Raw genomic sequence first — 17,858 nt, 5'->3', positions numbered from 1 at the left:
AATTGCTATTGAGATAGGATTTGTCAATGGCAGATGATGGATCCTTAAATGGAATAAATGTCTAAATCAGTAAATCTTTAGAACACTCTCATTGTAAACAGGCCAGAAAGGCGGGGGGACGAGTCCTAGAGAGTCTGAGGTGCAGGCTGAGGGTCAGTTCCCAGAGGGCAGACACAGGAGCTGTGGAAGGTTAGAGGCAAGAGGATGCTGGGTCCCTGCTGCTGTGGGGAGGCACTTGGCACTAGAGGCAGCTCCAGGCAGTCTGCTCATCAAGACAAGTTTGAACTCCTCAAGACAGTTCACTTAGCAAAGAGGACAGAGAATGCTAATGCCACAAAGAATACGAGAATGGTGCTCGTGTGTCCACTCCACAAACTCCCACGCAGCACAAAGTAGGGTTGGGCTGTTCTTTGTCTAGAACACCCAGCAAAAGTCATGCTTCATACTCTCACAGGCTGCTATGCCCAATCAAGGGGAGCTCACAGGCCATGGGCCCACAGGTGGGAACAAGTTGACTTTGCTGCAGGGGAAGTATCGCACCCTGTGTTCTTCTCACCAGGTTGGATTCAATATGGAGTTCCTGGTGATCTCACTGGAGCGGCCAAAACACATGCGGAACCATCCCTTTTGCTTGACAATTTGCTTCCAGGAAACAAAGTCATGAATCACAGAACAGCAAGTAGCCTATTCAAGCTGGGCATGAGCCTGTTCCAGAATGACTTGCTCTTGCACTGTAGCCTGTCCCTGCAGGGAAATGCCACCTCATGGTGAAGAACAGTCAGCCCCTGAGGCTGTCATAGAAGCTGCCTGACTCCTAGCCTCCCAAGGGGAACCTTGCAATCTCCAGATCTGTGAGATAATACATGTCTGCTGTTCATGTCCTTTCTCTGGTATCCTGTTATGGCAGATTAAACACCAATCACAAAGGATTTAACAGCAGGAGGCACGTTAACAGCCTGCAGAGTACTCTGAAGTGGACAGGGTTGGTCTACACTGAGTGAAAGAGAGATGCCAACTCTGGCACGACAGGTGGAGGACAGAGGGTTAAAGATGCAGGGATGTAGGAATGGGCTGGATGGTGGTGGTTGGTGAGGTCAGAGGCCTAGAGGACCGTCCATAAACTGAGCACTGGTTTCACCAACAAGCTCAGACAAAGGCCTGGGCTGTAGACTGGGGCTGACGGGAGACACGAGATTACAGAAGTGGCTCCTCGGTGGCACTTGAGGTAATACAATGTGACAATCAGAAGTAAGGTGTCTGAACGTAGTTGTCAGAAGGAAAGTCAATGAAATTACTGTACATTTCAAGAGAAAAGGGGCAGCAAGCCCACTCTGGGCTATGGAGATGGTTACAAGGAACCAGGACTCTTAGGGGCAAAGTAGATGAACGGATGACATGGGTGACCCTCACTATGGCCTCTGAGAAGGAATCAAGGATGAATGGGTTAGGAGGTAAAGGGTGCCAGCCAGTGGCATGGATTTTAGTAAGGAGGTGTGGCAGTGGGTACACAGCCATGGTGACTACACTCCGATTGTGAACTGCTGACCTGAGAGAGGAATGGAGCAACCAGTTGGAGGTTCTGCTGAGCAGGAGCTTGGAGATGGCACCTGTGAGGCTGGGGCACCGCCCTCTAGGAGGCATGTACACCCCAAACCAGTGACCAGAGCCTGGTGATCTGAGGGGGTAGAATATGTGGGAAGGAAACAGGTGGGGCCCATTGTCATCACTCCCAGGGACCTACTTGGGAACTGGAATCTCATATACACGACTCTGGACACTGCCGGTTCAGAGGTCTGGGCATTCAAAGTGGGGGTGCTTCCACCATGGGAGAAGTTCCTGCTGGCCTGGTCACTATGGGTTATTCCTGCCAAAAGGCCAGTAGAAAAGATTCAGCAGTGTAGCGGGGAAAACTGACCCAGACCATGTGAGGAGGTAAATCAGGCCAGCTGAGCACAAGGAGGCCAAGAAGACTTGGTTTGGAGCTCACATGGGCATCTCTGGTCTTCTCTGCCTCATGTGGATGCTGAATGGACAGGCAGGCGCTGTGGCTCAGGAAGGGATGCTGACCAAGGGTCAGGCCCTCAGGAAAGAGGCTCTGGGTAGCACCAGGTCAGCATCATACCAGCACAGGTGCCCACTGGAGGTGAAAGGAGATGGATGGCAGGGAGGGACATGAGCATCTTCCACATCCCCCGTGATCTATGACAAGAACAGCTAATACACAGGCCTGGTGGAGGGATGAGAGTACACACCTGTGGGACGTGGAGGACATCTCCACGTGGGCACAGGCGCACGGGGCAGGGGCTGGAGCAGCAGGGCTGGCCTGCCCCTCTCTCTGCAGGGCTCCTAGGGCTGCTGCGCGTCTCCTTCCACAGGGCCTGGTTAGGGCTCCCCATAGCCGGGCGCGCTGGGATCCATACATGAGCACACCAGGGACCAAGGCAAACTGTGTCTTGCCACTTCTGACAGCCTCCAAGTCACACAGGCCATCTTTTCTCCATTCTGTTGGTTCCTAGACAGTCACAAGTTCACCAGCTACAAAGGGAGAAGACGCAGGTCCTGTACTCAGTAGGAGGAAGTCAAGATCAAGTCAGGTCAGGTGCATACCAGGGACGGGATGGGAGAGAGAGGATGGAGACCTGCTTGGAGACCGTGCTCTCCAGTTGTATTTGCTGGGGGAGTGGACAAGGTGGCCCGAAGGGAGAGTGAGTCACAGGTCTGGCAGCGATAGAAAGAGCCACTCAGGCATTTGGAGGTCAGAGAGAGGAGCCCGCTCCAAGACCCCTGCTCCTGAGTCAGGGTTAGAGATCCCCAGGCAACACTCTGACCCCTGCAGGCTGCACCATGTGCCAGGCATCCTCCAGGAAGGAGACACCGCTGTTGTCATCTCCTGTGCATTCCCTCTCGGGTCCCCAGCACATCTATGGGCGCCCCATTTTACAGATGGACTGCTGAGATGCAGACAGCTTAGGCATCTTGCCACGGTCGCTATCCCTGATCCAGACCTAATTCTGAAAATTTCAGGCCTTCTGCTCCTACACTAGCTGTGCAAACTCGGGTTGTCAGGTCCTATTTGTGAAAGCCAACTTTCCTCCTTAAAAGAGCAACTACAATTCCTATTGCAAGGCTCAGACTGGGGCTTCATGTGAAGGAGAGTGTACCAGGGCAGGCTTCCTGGTGGTGGCAGACCCCACCCTGAGAGTTATGATTTGCAGGGTGGTGTAAAGGAGTCAGTCCAGTGGGCTGGGGAAAGGGATGGGCAAGATGCCCAATGGGAAATACTGGGAGAGGCCTAAGGGAAAGGCATGAGGACTGGGGTGAGGAGATCCAGGCCCGGCCAGAGGGAAGCTGGCAGTCCCCCCAGGGGAGGCGTATTTGGGGTTTGTCTAAAGGTGGATGGTCAGGACACCGCAGATGGGAGCAGAGTGCTGCTGGGCAGTGAGCGAGTGCCACCTGCCTGCACTGCTCAGGTGACCGCATCTGTGTGGGTGTCACTCCTGGTTTCCTTCCCACTCTATCCACTAAAGGGTGGTGGCCCAGTCATCTGGCAGGAGGCTGGGCCCTGCAGGCAGGCAGACGTCCTCCAGCCCCAGAGCCGGCCGAGGAGATGGAGCTGCAGAGCTGGCTGCCTCTGCTCCTGCAGCTGGGCCTGATGTGGCCCCCGCGGGCTCAGCCTAAGCCCCGACTGAGGGTCTTCGTGGTTCCCCACAGCCACATGGACGTGGGCTGGCTGCACACCGTACAGGTAGGTGGCCCGAGTGACCCCACACACCTCTTGAAGCTGCGGTCCTTTTTCCATCTGGACTCCAGAGTGGGTTTGTGTCCTGGGTCTCTGCCATCAGGGAACTTGGCCTTGGACCCACCTGTACTTGGCTATGGACTGGATGTCGGCTGCCCTGGTGGCTAAAATAGTAAAGAATTTGGCTTCAATGCAGGAGACCCAGGTTCGATCCCTGGGTCAGGAAGATCCCCTGGAGAAGGAAATGGTAACCCACATCAGTATTCTTGCCTGGAGAATCCCAAGGACAGAGGAGTGTGGTGGGCTATAGTCCATGGGGTCACAAAGATTTGGACACGACAGAGCAACTAAGGCAGACTGGCTGTGGGCAGGGGTGAGAATGTGTCCCTAGTCGCAATGTGTGGAAGGTGTTCTTCAAAATTCCATTGAGTGAACGAATGAACCAGGGCAGAGGAAAAGAGGGAAAGACTGATTTCCATAAGTTTCTGGTGCAGGTAACTGAAATGATTACCCAGGCCTGCACAAGCCCTTTCTGGAAGGAGGAAGGAAATAAATGAATAGGACCACTCTGTGATCGTGGATACAATACTTTCCATGAGATGTTAATAACTGAGTCGCTCATTTTAAAGGGAGTTGGGCAGCAAGAGGCCCTGAGGCTGAGTGTTGAGCCTAGTTCCGGCTACCCGTCTGCGTGTGGAACTGCTGACAAGTGGGGAAGCATGCTCGTCACCCCCAGTTTACAGAAGGGACACTGAGGAATGGGGTGGGTGCTGCCCAAGTCAGCCTGACCCAGATGGGAGCATGCTCAGCTCCATCCTGGGGGCTCCCAGCCCCTGGGGAGAAGATAGATTCAGAGAGATCCTGGGGTCAGCTTCTCTCAGCCTCAGCCCTTGACACACACTTCCCCACTATTTCATCCCAAGAAGGCCCATCAGTGTCCCTGGACCTCACTTCTTGGGCCCTGTTGTCAATTGGTCTGTGCTCCAAGGCAGGAGTGGTCAGCATGCCCTTCTGGGCTGGCCCCGCCTTGGCTGGACTGGCACGACCCTCTGTCACGTAGAGTGTCTGCCTCCTCATGACTCTCCTCAGGGGCAGACTCCCATCAAAGGTTGTCTGCCCGGGTGCTTCTCTCAATGCAGGGCTCATCGTGTGTCCATTACAGAGTGGACGCTGGGCTCCCTTGTTTGAGGAGCAGGGGGAGCTGATTGCAGGGCCTGGACAGGCTTGTGGGAGCACCAGTGCCCCCCAGGCACCATGTCTCCCTGGACCTTCCTCGTCGCTCCCTGGTCCACGCCCTGTGGTTTCCCCCACGGGTCTGCAGTGATGGTCTCTCCCCCTCCCCACCGCAGGAGAGCATGCAGGCTTATGTCACCAACGTCTACAACTCCGTGGTGGAGGCACTGACCCTTGAGAAAAAGCGCAGGTTCATCGCCGTGGAGCAGGAATATTTCCGGCTGTGGTGGGATGGCGTCGCCTTGCACTGGCAGAAACGCAAGGTAACGCTTCCCTCAGGGTGTCCTGACCAGCTGAGAGGAGATGCCCTGGGGGTCCCGGGGATGACCATTCAGGAAGCTCCTGGGTTGTGCTCTGTGTGACCAGGTCGGGGCTGCATAGACCAGGAGGCCCCAACTGTGCTGAGCTGTGCCCAGGGCCCATTTAGTACAGGTTTGTGGTCAGCCCCATGCCCAGGGGACAGGTTTGTGTTTGATCCTGCCTTTCTGGTTCCTCCTGAAAAGTTGCAGCTCTGGCAGCCCAGCTGGACACTCAGCTGGTGTGAATGGGGTCACTTTTGACCCTGGGCACATCAGGGTGACCCTGTGTCCACACCCTCTGACTTCACTTATGAATCTGCGTGGCTCCCATGGACACTGGAGCCACTGACCATCCAGGGGTGCAGAAGTCCCTGTGGATTACCCTTCTGATTAATTCTGTATCACAGTGGGTCAGAGGCCATGGTCCTTGAAGAGGCAGTCTGGAGCCACGTCCTCTCCCCATCTCCATGTCATCACAGGATGGGGCTAGCCTCTTCAGCTGCATGTGAATTCACTCGGAGCATGATTAATGTTAAATTCCCGATTTAGTTAATTATATAAGAGCTATAATGATCTTCTTGCTCAAGACTTAGTGAACTACGGAATTAAAGACATGACGCTTCTAACGTTTATTTTCAATTGGTTTAAGTAAACCATATCTTGGATTAAAATAAATAAATAGTGTTAAGGAAATGGGTAAACAATATTAACAGTGAGATAATTGGGGGAAGCTGAAACGCCAGTTCTTTGGCCACCTGATGAGAAGAGCCAACTCACTGGAAACACCTTCATGCGGGATAAGATTGAAGGCAGGAGAAGGGGATGACAGAGGATAAGGAGCTTAGATGGCATCACCAACTCAGTGGACATCCGATTGAGCCAACTCTGGGAGATAGTGAATGACAGGGAAGCCTGGAATGCTTCAGTCCATGGGGTTACAAAGGGTCAGAGATGGCTGATCAACTGAAAAACAACAATCAGTGGAAAGATTTATGGGAGGGGAGCATTTTTTACAATCCTTGCAATACTTTCATAACTTTGAAATTATTTCAAAACAAAAGTTGTGTACCTGTATGTATGCCTGATGAAGCATCAGCCATGGCCAGGTGCCATTCTCAGAGCTAGACACAGTGATGACCAGGAGAGACAGTGTCCTGATATTTGCAGAAGAAATGAGGCTGAGGAGTCTGAAGGAAGGACCTGGAGATGCAGTAGGCATGAGACCAGCAAACAAAAATGGTTCAGCCTGGGAGGTGTAACATGGCGTTTCTCTCTGCCCATCACGCCAAGGTCCACCAGCTTGTGGCTAAAGGTCGCCTGGAGTTTGTCCTCGGAGGCCAGGTCATGCACGACGAGGCCGTGACCCACATTGATGACCAGATCCTCCAGCTCACAGGTTTGATTATTCTTCCACAGATCAGGGTCCCTGTGGCCTCCTGCGGGTCTGGGACTGGGTGTCTGAGCCCTGGTCCTGAGCTCTGTCTTCCCCTTTAGGCAGGAGACTGTGCCCAGTCAACACTGATTACTGGCGCCGTGTCCATGTGTGCCCAAGTACAGGGGATAAGGGTGTGGATTCTAGACGAGCCAGCCTGGCTGGTTCCTGACTCTGCTAACTCCCAACCCTGTGACCCTGGGCAAGGATGCAGCCTCAATAAGCCTCAGTTGCCTCCTGTATAAAAATATTTGGTAATGATGTATGATCTATCTCAAAGGGGTGTTATAAAGTTTAAATAGAAATAATTCAAATAGATCACATTGAGTACAGCATGTGGATCTCTAGTCAATGATCAATAAGGGTCAGATGCCATCTCTGCCATCACCTCACCCACCAACTGTTCAACCATACCAACACCTCCAGCACCACCGCCATCACCACCATTACAACTGCCACCATCCATACCCGCACCTGTACCACCTCCAACAACACCACCTCCAAGTCTGTCATGAATGCCCATCACCACCATCACCGCCACTAACATCTTGGCACATCATTGCGTAATTTATAACACCAGCACCTCCAACATGAGCGCCATCACCATCACCACCATTACCACCACTAGCATCTTGGCACATCATTGCGTAATTTATAACACCAGCACCTCCAACATGAGCACCATCACCATCACCACCACTAACATCTTGGCGCATCATTGCGTAATTTATAACACCAGCACCTCCAACATGAGCGCCATCACCATCACCACCATCACCAATGTCACCTGTGTCTGCGCCTGTACCACCTGCAGTGCCACCGCCTCCAAGTCATAGTGAATCCTCCAGCACCACCATCACCACCACTAACACCTCAGCCCATCACTGCATCGCTTCTAACACCAACACCCCCAACCAACACCAAAATTACCACCATTACCACAACCTACCCATCCTGCACCTCTTCCAAAACCACCACATTGCCCACCACTATTTGCATTCCGACCACCATCAAAATTAAAAGTGTGTTAATTATTTTAAACACCATTCTTGTAGAGAAGGGGACAAAAGGAAGCAAATGTAGAAAAATATGGGAAATCTATTGAAAATGTATTCATTTCCCGTTTCCCCATTTCTCATTTCACCTCCAATTCAATACCCCTTCTAACACCAGTGCATACAACCACTCTCTCAACTGTTACATCCACACCATCACAACACCAACACCTCTACTACCATCCAAATCTCATCACCTTCACCACCCCAAAAACCAACAGCCGCTCGTCTACCGCTAACATTAGCCCCCTGCCACCAGCAGCACCGTCTCCACCACCACAAGCAGCACCTGGATCACCAGCACTATCACCTTCATGGTGACCTCTAACACCCCAACCGCTTCCCGCACCACCACTTCCAGCACCACCACCAAACCTCCAGGGCTAACTCTACCACCTACTGCACAACCGCCATCATCCGTGCCAACAGCCTAACAGAAACTGACAAACATTACCACCGCCTCTACCATCCTCACTACCACCATCATCACCACCAACTCCATTCGCATCATCATTATCCCTGTCAACACCACAACCACTGGCATCACAGCCGTCACACCAACACAGCTCTCATCAATACCACCATATCACCACCATCGCCTCTTCCATATGCATTACTAACACCACCACGGTCGCACCACCATCACCTTCACAACCTCCATCACCACACATACTGCCACGAAGGGCACATTCTCCTCTGCTTAACAGGTGTTTTTCACAGGCATCACTTCACTCACCCCGGAAGGCAGGGTGTCCAGAGGGCATCAGGCTCGCAGTCTCTTTCGCAGAAGAGACACTAAGACTGAAGCTACAGGAGGGCAGAGTGTCAGTGGGAGAGCCCGGTTGACTGCAGTGTGGGCTGGGCTCTAGCCCACTGTCACTCCACTGAAGTCGGACCCTGTGCAGGACATCACGATGGCACTGGGCTCTCTCTTTGGATTTTCTTACCTCGTCTCTCCTCTCAACTCTTTAATCGGTGCTTCCTTCCTTCTGAGTTTCTACTGCCTTATTTCTAGATGGAAGTGATAAGCTCATGGGAATCTTTATGTTTTACCATAGAAACTCCCCTGTCTGCAAAATGCAGCCTCAGGCCTCACCTCCTGCTTTCCTCCTGTTCCTTCTGCTTCCTGCTTCCCAGATCTGCCCCTAAGACAAGGCCTCCTGTGGTTCAGAACAAGGTTTCCTGTTGTTTCCAGTCAGACTCACCTAGGGAGTCTCATGTCCAGGAACCTTCCACTGGGGCCACAGTGCTCAAGCACCTCCCCTCTTCACCGTGACCTACAGTTTGCTTCTGGCAGTGACCGGTATCTGATTCTTATCTGGGTGCCCAGGGCTCAGTCCAGGATTTGACCAGCCAGGGCTGGTGGGCATAGAGGGAGGGAAAGGGCACTGAGCTGTCTTCCTCTGGGTACCTACAGAATCATCATTCCTCATCTCTGGTCTCAGACCACCATGCTCACCTTCTTAAACACCGCACAGCTGACCCTGAAAGGCAGACCAGAGGAGCCAGAATCTAAGCTAAGATAGGTTCCCATCACTGGGGCAGGAAGGGCTGTGGACCTCTTGATCCTCCCCAGGATATTCTCTGAGGCTCCATTTCCAACACCATCAGGCTCCTGGGACCCTCAGAGGATGGGCCCTGACTTCATCTCATGATGACCTCCTGTTCTAAGAACAAGGCATACACTTCCTTCCTTCAGTCCTGGTCGCAGTCCTGGAGATGGGGAGACTTACAAAACCCCATTCTTGGAAGTTGAATATGAGGCAAAAATGCTGCTGAAACTTACATGAATCACGCTGCTAGCAGGTGATGGTCGCATTCTTTTTTAAAAAGTTACTTACTTTTTCTTATTATGTATATTATTGAGGTGCAGCTGACTTACAGGGTTTTAGGTGCAGAGCGATTGATGCAGGTGTACATACACACACATATTATTTTTGAAATGTTTTTCTATTATAGGTTATTATGAGGCATTAAATAAAGTTCCCTGTGCTGTACAGTACACCTTTCTTGTTTTTTAATTAAAAATCTAGCATCTATTCATCCTTAGTCAAACAACTGAAATCAAAATGTCATGCATTTTTTATTTAGGCAGAAATTCATAAATATTCTAAGATATATAAGTATATGTTATGCATATTATATATATATATACACACACACACAAAAGCATTGCTACTACAAATGAAGAAGGGGTGAGAAAGAACAAAAAAAGAGATGAAGAAATTGGAAAACAAAAACTAAACGAAGTGAGAAGCACTGAATGTTAAATAGCAAAAGTGAAACAAACTAGATAAAAGTAAAAAATCATCATATAGTCCAGTTGTTTTTTAACTATGGTGGTTCATTACAAATGTATCTGGAGCTCTGGAGAAAAAACAGCAATGCCTGGGCATTTATATTTTAAAAAAAAGATTCCAAGAAAATTCTGATATATATCTGCATTTTAAAAAGTGATTACAGGTTTTTCTATGAAATGGTAGTTTTAGTGATACATTCTATTATTTTTCTGTTGACCAATCATGACACAATGGTATTGAGTAATAGTTACGTACTCAAACAGAAATGGTATGGACCTAACAGAAGCAGAAGATATTGAGAAGAAGTGGCAAGAATACACAGAAGAACTGTACAAAAAAAAGATTTTCACGACCAAGATAATCACAATGGTGTGATCACTCACCTAGAGCCAGACATCCTGGAATGTGAAGTCAAATAGGCCTTAGAAAGCATCACTACGAACAAAGCTAGTGGAGGTGATGGAATTCCAGTTGAGCTCTTTCAAATCCTGAAAGATGATGCTGTGAAAGTGCTGCACTCAATATGCCAGCAAATTTGGAAACTCAGCAGTGGCCACAGGACTGGGAAAGGTCAGTTTTCATTCCAATCCCAAAGACAGGCAATGCCAAAGAATGCTCAAACTACCACACAATTGCACTCATCTCACATGCTAGAAAAGTGATGCTCAAAATTCTCCAAGCCAGGCTTCAGCAATACGTGAACCGTGAACTTCCAGATGTTCAAGCTGGTTTTAGAAAAGGCAGAGGAACCAGAAATCAAACTGCCAACATCCGCTGGATCATGGAAAAAGCAAGAGAGTTCCAGAAAAACATCTATTTCTGCTTTATTGACTATGCCAAAGCCTTTGACTGTGTGCATCACAAGAAACTGGAAAATTCAGAAAGAGATGGGAATACCAGACCCTCTGACCTGCCTCTTGAGAAACCTATATGCAGGTCAGGAAGCAACAGTTAGAACTGGACATGGAACAATAGACTGGTTGCAAATAAGAAAAGGAGTACGTCAAGGCTGTATATTGTCACCCTGCTTATTTAACTTCTATGCAGAGTACATCATGAGAAATGCTGGGCTGGAAGAAACACAAGCTGGAATCAAGATTGCTGGGATAAATATCAATAACCTCAGATAGGCAGATGACACCACCCTTATGGCAGAAAGTGAAGAGGAACTAAAAAGCCTCTTGATGAAAGTGAAAGAGGAGAGTGAAAATGTTTGCTTAAAGCTCAACATTCAGAAAGTGAAGAACATGACATCTGGTCCCATCACTTCATGGGAAGTACATGGGGAAACAGTGTCAGACTTTATTTTGGGGACTCCAAAATCAGTGCAGATGGTGATTGCAGCCATGAAATTAAAAGACACTTACTCCTTGGAAGGAAAGTTATGACCAACCTAGATAGCGTATTCAAAAGCAGAGACATTACTTTGCTAACAAAGGTCCGTCTAGTCAAGGCTATGGTTTTTCCAGTAGTCATTGATGGATGTGAGAGTTGGACTGTGAAGAACCCTGAACACCGATGAATTGATGCTTTTGAACTGTGGTGTTGGAGAAGACTCTTGAGAGTCCCTTGAACTGCAAGGAGATCCAACCAGTCCATTCTAAAGAAGATCAGTCTTGGGTGTTTATTGGCAGGAATGATGCTAAAGCTGAAGCTCCAGTACTTTGGCCACCTCATGCGAAGAGTTGACTCATTGGAAAAGACTCTGATGTTGGGAAGGACTGGGTACAGGTGGAGAAGGGGACGACAGAGGATGAGATTGCTGGATGGCATCACTGACTCGATGGATGTGAGTTTGAGTAAACTCCGGGAGTTAGTGATGACAGGGAGGCCTGGCGTGCTGCAATTCATGGGGTCGCAAAGAGTCGGACGCAACTGAGCGACTGAACTGAACTGAACTGAACTACATAATCACAAATGTAAAAGATTCTTATCAGTTTTCACAATAAATAGCCAGACAAAAAATAAAAGATAGTTACAATTACAAACAATTATGGAAACATGATTAACCTAACAATATAAAATAGGAACAAATTTTTTGCTTGGGTTAAGCAGAGTGACCTGGTAAGTGGAGGTTGGTGCTTTTCGTGCATTTACATTTGGTGTGGTTATCAATATGTTTGATCCAATTTACCATTTTCTTAATTGTTTTGGGTTTATTTTCTGTAGATCTTTTTCTTCCCTTGTGTTTCCTCCCTAGAGAAGTTCCTTTGGCATTTGCTATAAAGCCGGTTTGGTGGAGCTCTCCAACAAGTGCTAAAGGATCTTCTCTAGACAGGAAACACAGAAAGGGTGTTTAACTCGAACCCAAAACAATAAAGCAAATGGCAACAGGGTCATACTTATCAATAATTACCTTAAATGTAAATGGGTTGAATGCCTCAACCAAAAGACAAAGACTGGCTGAATGGATACAAAAACAAGACTCCTATATATGTTATCTACAAGAGACCCACCTCAAAACAAAGGACATACACAGATGGAAAGTGACGGGCTGGAAAAAGATATTCCATGGAAATAGAGGCCAAAAGAAAGCAGGAGTAGCAATACTCATATCAGATAAAGTAGACTTTAAAATAAAGGCTGTGAAAAGAGACAAAGAAGGACACTACATAATGATCAAAGGATCAATCCGAGAAGAAGATAAAACAATTATAAATATATATGCACCCAACATAGGAGCACCACAATATGTAAGGCAAATGCTAACAAGTATGAAAGGGGAAATTAACAATAAAACAACAAGAGTGGGAGACTTTAATACCCCACTCACGCCTATGCATAGATCAACTAAACAGAAAATTAACAAGGAAACACAACTTTAAATGATACAATGGATCAGTTAGACCTAATCGATATCTATAGGACATTTCACCCCAAAACAATGAATTTTACCTGTTTCTCAAGTGCACACGGAAACTTCTCCAGGATAGACCACATCCTGGGGCATAAATCTAGTCTTGGTAAATTCAAAAAAATTGAAATATTTCCAAGCATCTTTTCTGACCACAATGCAGTACGATTAGATGTCAATTACAGGATAAAAACTATTAAAATTCCAACATATGGAGGCTGAACAACATGCTGCTGAATAACCAACAAATCACAGAGAAGAAATAAAAATAGAAATCAAAATATGCATAGAAACGAAGGAAAATGAAAACACAATAACCCAAAACCTATGGGACACTGTAAAAGCAGTGCTAAGGGGAAGGTTCATAGCAATAAAGGCTTACCTCAAGAAACAAGGAAAAAATCAAATAACCTAACTCTACACCTAAAGCAACTAGAAAAGGAAGAAATGAAGAAGTCCAGGGTTAGTAGAAGCAAAGAAATCTTAAAAATTAGGGCAGAAATAAATGCAAAGGAAACAAGAGATCATAGCAAAAATCAACAAAGCTAAAAGCTGGCTTATGAGAAGATAAATAAAATTGACAAACCATTAGCCAGACTCATCATGAAACAAAAGGAGAAGAATCAAATCAACAAAATTAGAAACGAAAGTGGAGAGATCACAACAGACAACACAGAAATACAAAGGATCCTAAGAGACTACTATCAGCAACTATATGCCAATAAAATAGACAACTTCAAAGAAATGGACAAATTAGTAGAAAAGTACAACTTTCCAAAACTGAACCAGGAAGAAAGAGAAAATCTTAACAGACCCATGAAGCATAGAAATCGAAACTGTAATCAGAAATCGTCCAGCAAACCAAAGCCCAGGACCAGACGGCTTCACAGCTGAATTCTATCAAAAATTTAGAGACAAGCTAACACCTATCCCACTCAAATTCTTTCAGAAAATTGCAGAGGAATGTAAACTTCCAACTCGTTCTATGAGGCCACCATCACCCTAATTTTATGAGGCCACCATCACACTAAAACCAAACAAAGATGCCACAAAAAAAGAAAACTACAGGCCAACATCACCGATGAACATAGATGCAAAAATCCTTAACAAAATTCTAGCAAACAGAATCCAACAACACATTAAAAAGATCATACATCATGACCAAGTGAGTTTTATCCCAGGGATGCAAGGATTCCTCTATATCCGCAAATCAATCAACATAATACATAGTACTCAGCCATTAAAAAGAATAAATTTGAATCAGTTTTATTAGCTGGATCCTATTATTCAGAGTGAAGTAAGTCAGAAAGAAAAACACCAATACCGTAACTAACAAATATATATGGAACTTAGAATGATGGTAAGGACAACCCTATATGCGAGACAACAAAAGAGATGCAGGTGTATAGAACACTCTTTTGGACTCTGTACGAGAAGGCAAGGCTGGGATGATTTGAGAGAATAGCACTGAATCATGTATATTATCATATGTGAAACAGATCACCAGTCCAGGTTTGATGCATGAGACAGGGTGCTCAGGGCTGGTGCACTGGGATGACCCAGAGGGATGGGATGGGAGGGAGGTGGAAGGGGGGCTCAAGATGGGGAACACATGTACACCCATGGCCGATTCATGTGAATGTATGGCAAAACCACTGCAATATTGTAAAGTAATTAGCCTCCAATTAAAAAAAAAAAGACAGCTGGTTTGATAGTGCTGAATTCTCTTCACTTTTGCTTGTCTGGAAAGCTTTCGATTCCTCCATCAAATCTGAAGGAGAGTCTTGCTGGTAGAGTATTCTTGGTTGTAGTTTCTCCCGTTCATCACTTTAAATGTATCTTTCCATTCCCTTCTGGCTTGCAGAGTTTCTGTTGAGAAATCAGCTGATAGCCTGATGGGAGTTCCCTGGTATGTTATTTGTTGTTTTTTCCTTGTTGCTTTTAATATTTTATCATCGTCTTTAATTTTTGTCAGTTTGATTACTATGTATCTTGGTGTGCTCCTCTTTGAGTTTATCCTTCCTGGGACTCTCTCATCTCTTTCTGGGACCCGTATAATGCAAATTTTGGTGCATTTAATGATGTCCCAGAGGTGTCTTAGTTTGCCTTCATTTCTTTTCATCATTTTTCAATATTGTGTTCTATGGCAGTCATTTCCACCATCCTGTCTTCCAGGTCATTTTTCCATTCTTCTGCCTCCGTTATTCTGCTATTAATTCTTTCTAGTGTATTATTCATTGCTGTTTGTTCTTTAGTTCTTCCAGGTCTTTGGAAAACATTCCTTGCCTCTTCTCCATTATTTCTCCAAGATCCTGCATCATCTTCATTATCATTATTCTGAATTCTTTTTCTGGAAGCATGCCTATCTCCACTTCATTTAGTTGCCTTTTTGGGGTTTTTATCTTGTCCCTTATTCTGGGACATATCTTTCTGCCTTTTCACCCTGATTAACTTTCTGTAATGTGGCATTTGTTCTAGCCACTGTGGAACTGTGGGAGGCTTGAGAATGCAGGTGCCAGCTAGAAGTCTATTCCCCTGACCTAACTGGGTGGGGTGGGGGTCTTCCCTGGTGGCTCAAGGGTAAAGAATCCACCTACCAATGCAGGAGACATGAGTTCCATCCCTGGGTTAGAAAGAGACCCTGGAGAAGACTCCACTCCAGTATTGTGATCTGTGAAATCCCATGGATAGAAGAGCCTGGCCAGCTAAAGCCTATATGATAGCTTACTGTGAACAATATCAATATCAGATTGGTAATTTACGAAGGCAAAGATTTTCCTTTGGGACCAGGAACCAGTCTTGATCACTCAAGAGATTTTGTGTAGCAGAGTTTCGTTAAACTATGAAAAGGGACAGGGGAAGCTTCTGACATAGACATCAGAAGGGGTCGGAGAATGCCCCCCTCTCTAGTCTAAGCAAGGGAATTACATAGTTTTTAATCGATTATTACAATGAATCAAAAGAATGTCCCAAGGTTGTAAAGACCTTTCTAGATCTACTCCCATAGTATACATTTTAAGACAACAGGATTAGTCAGAAAGTTTTCAGGAAGGAGAAACATGACCTTAAGCAGGATACATTATTCTTACATAATCCTTAGTAAGGAAACATAAGGAAAATAGCATTTGTCCTTTCCTCCTCCTTGAGAATTCCAGACCCCTATCTCCTCCTTGAGAGCCCCAGACACCTGTCTCCTCCTCAGGGACCCTGGACTTCTGATCAAACTGCCCAGGGATTGACTCGCTCAATCCTCCTTTTTCTTTTGGGAGAATTATGTTGCCAAGGGAAAGGGGGCATCATTTTCATTCCATAGCTACTTCCTGCTGTTGAGGGGCATTGTCCCTAAATTGTTGATGTAACATATTCTCCTTACCCTCATATTGAGAGTCTCTGATCCAGGGGACCCAAGTAGCACTTGGAGGAGGTTGTGGCTCTTGTAGGAGCCTGGACAACCATTTGTAACTTAAAAGCTTTCAGACAGTTAGAAACAAACCCCATTTAGCAGTTACAGATATAAGACAAAATAGGCATTAAGCCAAGTCAAAACATAATCAAAATTAAAAGTTACATTATGTCTACAGTTAAGGAACAATACGTTATATCAGTCCTTCTTAAAATTGGTTGATGTCATCAGATGAAGAAAAGCTGAAGAAAGTCTTTTCCTTGAAGTGGAGAAACCGACCATGGGAAGCTTTCAATTGATCAGGAGGTTGAAAAGTTGAAAGCTGAGTCAAATAGTTAATTTTAACCCTTCAGGATCTATGACAATATCTGTGCACAAAACCAGTCTGTCATGGAGACAGGTCCTTCTTCTTAGGGGGAGTTCGAGCCCTCGTTAAAGCTACAAGGAGAACTTTAAACCAACTGTCTCATGTTTCTGAGTTTCCTACACAGATGCCTCTTAATAATGTCATTAGCCTTCCCAACTTTTTCTGAAGATTGGGGTCTCCAGGGACAGTGTAAGTGATATTCTATTCCAAGAGCTTTTGACACACCTTGAGTTACAGTAGTTTTAAAGATGGAGCCATTGTCACTCTGAGTTTTAGAGTCTAAGATCCCACTTACATCATGAGAAGTCAGTACAGTAAGATTTTGTCTATTAATAAGCTTAGGAGCTTTCAGTTCACTTCAGTTCAGTTCAGTTCAGTCACTCAGTTGTGTCCGACTCTTCGCGACCCCATGAATCGCAGCACACCAGGCCTCCCTGTCCATCACCAACTCCCAGAGCTCACTCAGACTCATGTCCATCAAGTCAGAGATGCCATCCAGCCATCTCATCCTCTGTCATCCCCTTCTCCTCCTGCCCCCAATCCTTCCCAGCATCAGAGTCTTTTCCAATGAGTCAACTCTTCACATGAGGTGGCCAAAGTACTGGAGTTTCAGCCTTTGCATCATTCCTTCCAAAGAAATCCCAAGGCTGATCTCCTTCAGAAAGGACTGGTTGGATCTCCTTGCAGTTCAAGGGACTCTCAAGAGTCTTCGCCAACATCACAGTTCAAAAGCATCAATTCTTCGGCGCTCAGCGTTCTTCACAGTCCAGCTCTCACAGCCATACATGACCACAGGAAAAACTATAGCCTTGCTAGACGAACCTTTGTTGGCAAAGTAATGTCTCTGCTTTTGAATACGCTATCTAGGTTGGTCATAACTTTCCTTCCAAAGAGTAAGCGTCTTTTAATTTCATGGCGGCAGTCACCATCTGCAGTGATTTTGGAGCCCAAAAAAATAAAGTCTGACACTGTTTCCCCATCTATTTCCCATGAAGTGATGGGACCAGATGCCATGATCTTCGTTTTCTGAATGTTGAACTTTAAGCCAACTTTTTCACTCTCCACTTTCATTTTCATCAAGAGGCTTTTTAGTTCCTCTTCACTTTCTGCCATGGCCTTGGGATACAGAATGAAGCAGGGCAAAGAGTAATAGAGTTTTGCCAAGAAAATGCACTA

General features: G+C 46.4%; 1 protein-coding gene across 1 annotated transcript in view; it reads left to right on the top strand.

The window, feature by feature from the left end:
• Positions 1-3,530: 3,530 nt before the first annotated feature.
• Positions 3,531-17,858, top strand: part of LOC107132586 (epididymis-specific alpha-mannosidase-like) — a 37,725-nt gene continuing 23,397 nt past the window's right edge. Inside the window, exons 1-3 of the mRNA XM_059887826.1 lie at positions 3,531-3,745; positions 5,089-5,235; positions 6,562-6,667. Coding sequence (XP_059743809.1) covers positions 3,608-3,745; positions 5,089-5,235; positions 6,562-6,667 — 391 coding nt within the window. The 5' untranslated portion in view covers positions 3,531-3,607. The remainder of the gene's footprint in view (positions 3,746-5,088; positions 5,236-6,561; positions 6,668-17,858) is intronic.

This window comes from Bos taurus, chromosome 6, assembly GCF_002263795.3.
Source record: "Bos taurus isolate L1 Dominette 01449 registration number 42190680 breed Hereford chromosome 6, ARS-UCD2.0, whole genome shotgun sequence".
Taxonomy (NCBI): Eukaryota; Metazoa; Chordata; class Mammalia; order Artiodactyla; family Bovidae; genus Bos; species Bos taurus.
The sequence above is the reverse complement of the archived record's forward strand: the minus strand, read 5'-3'. Positions and strand labels throughout refer to the sequence as shown.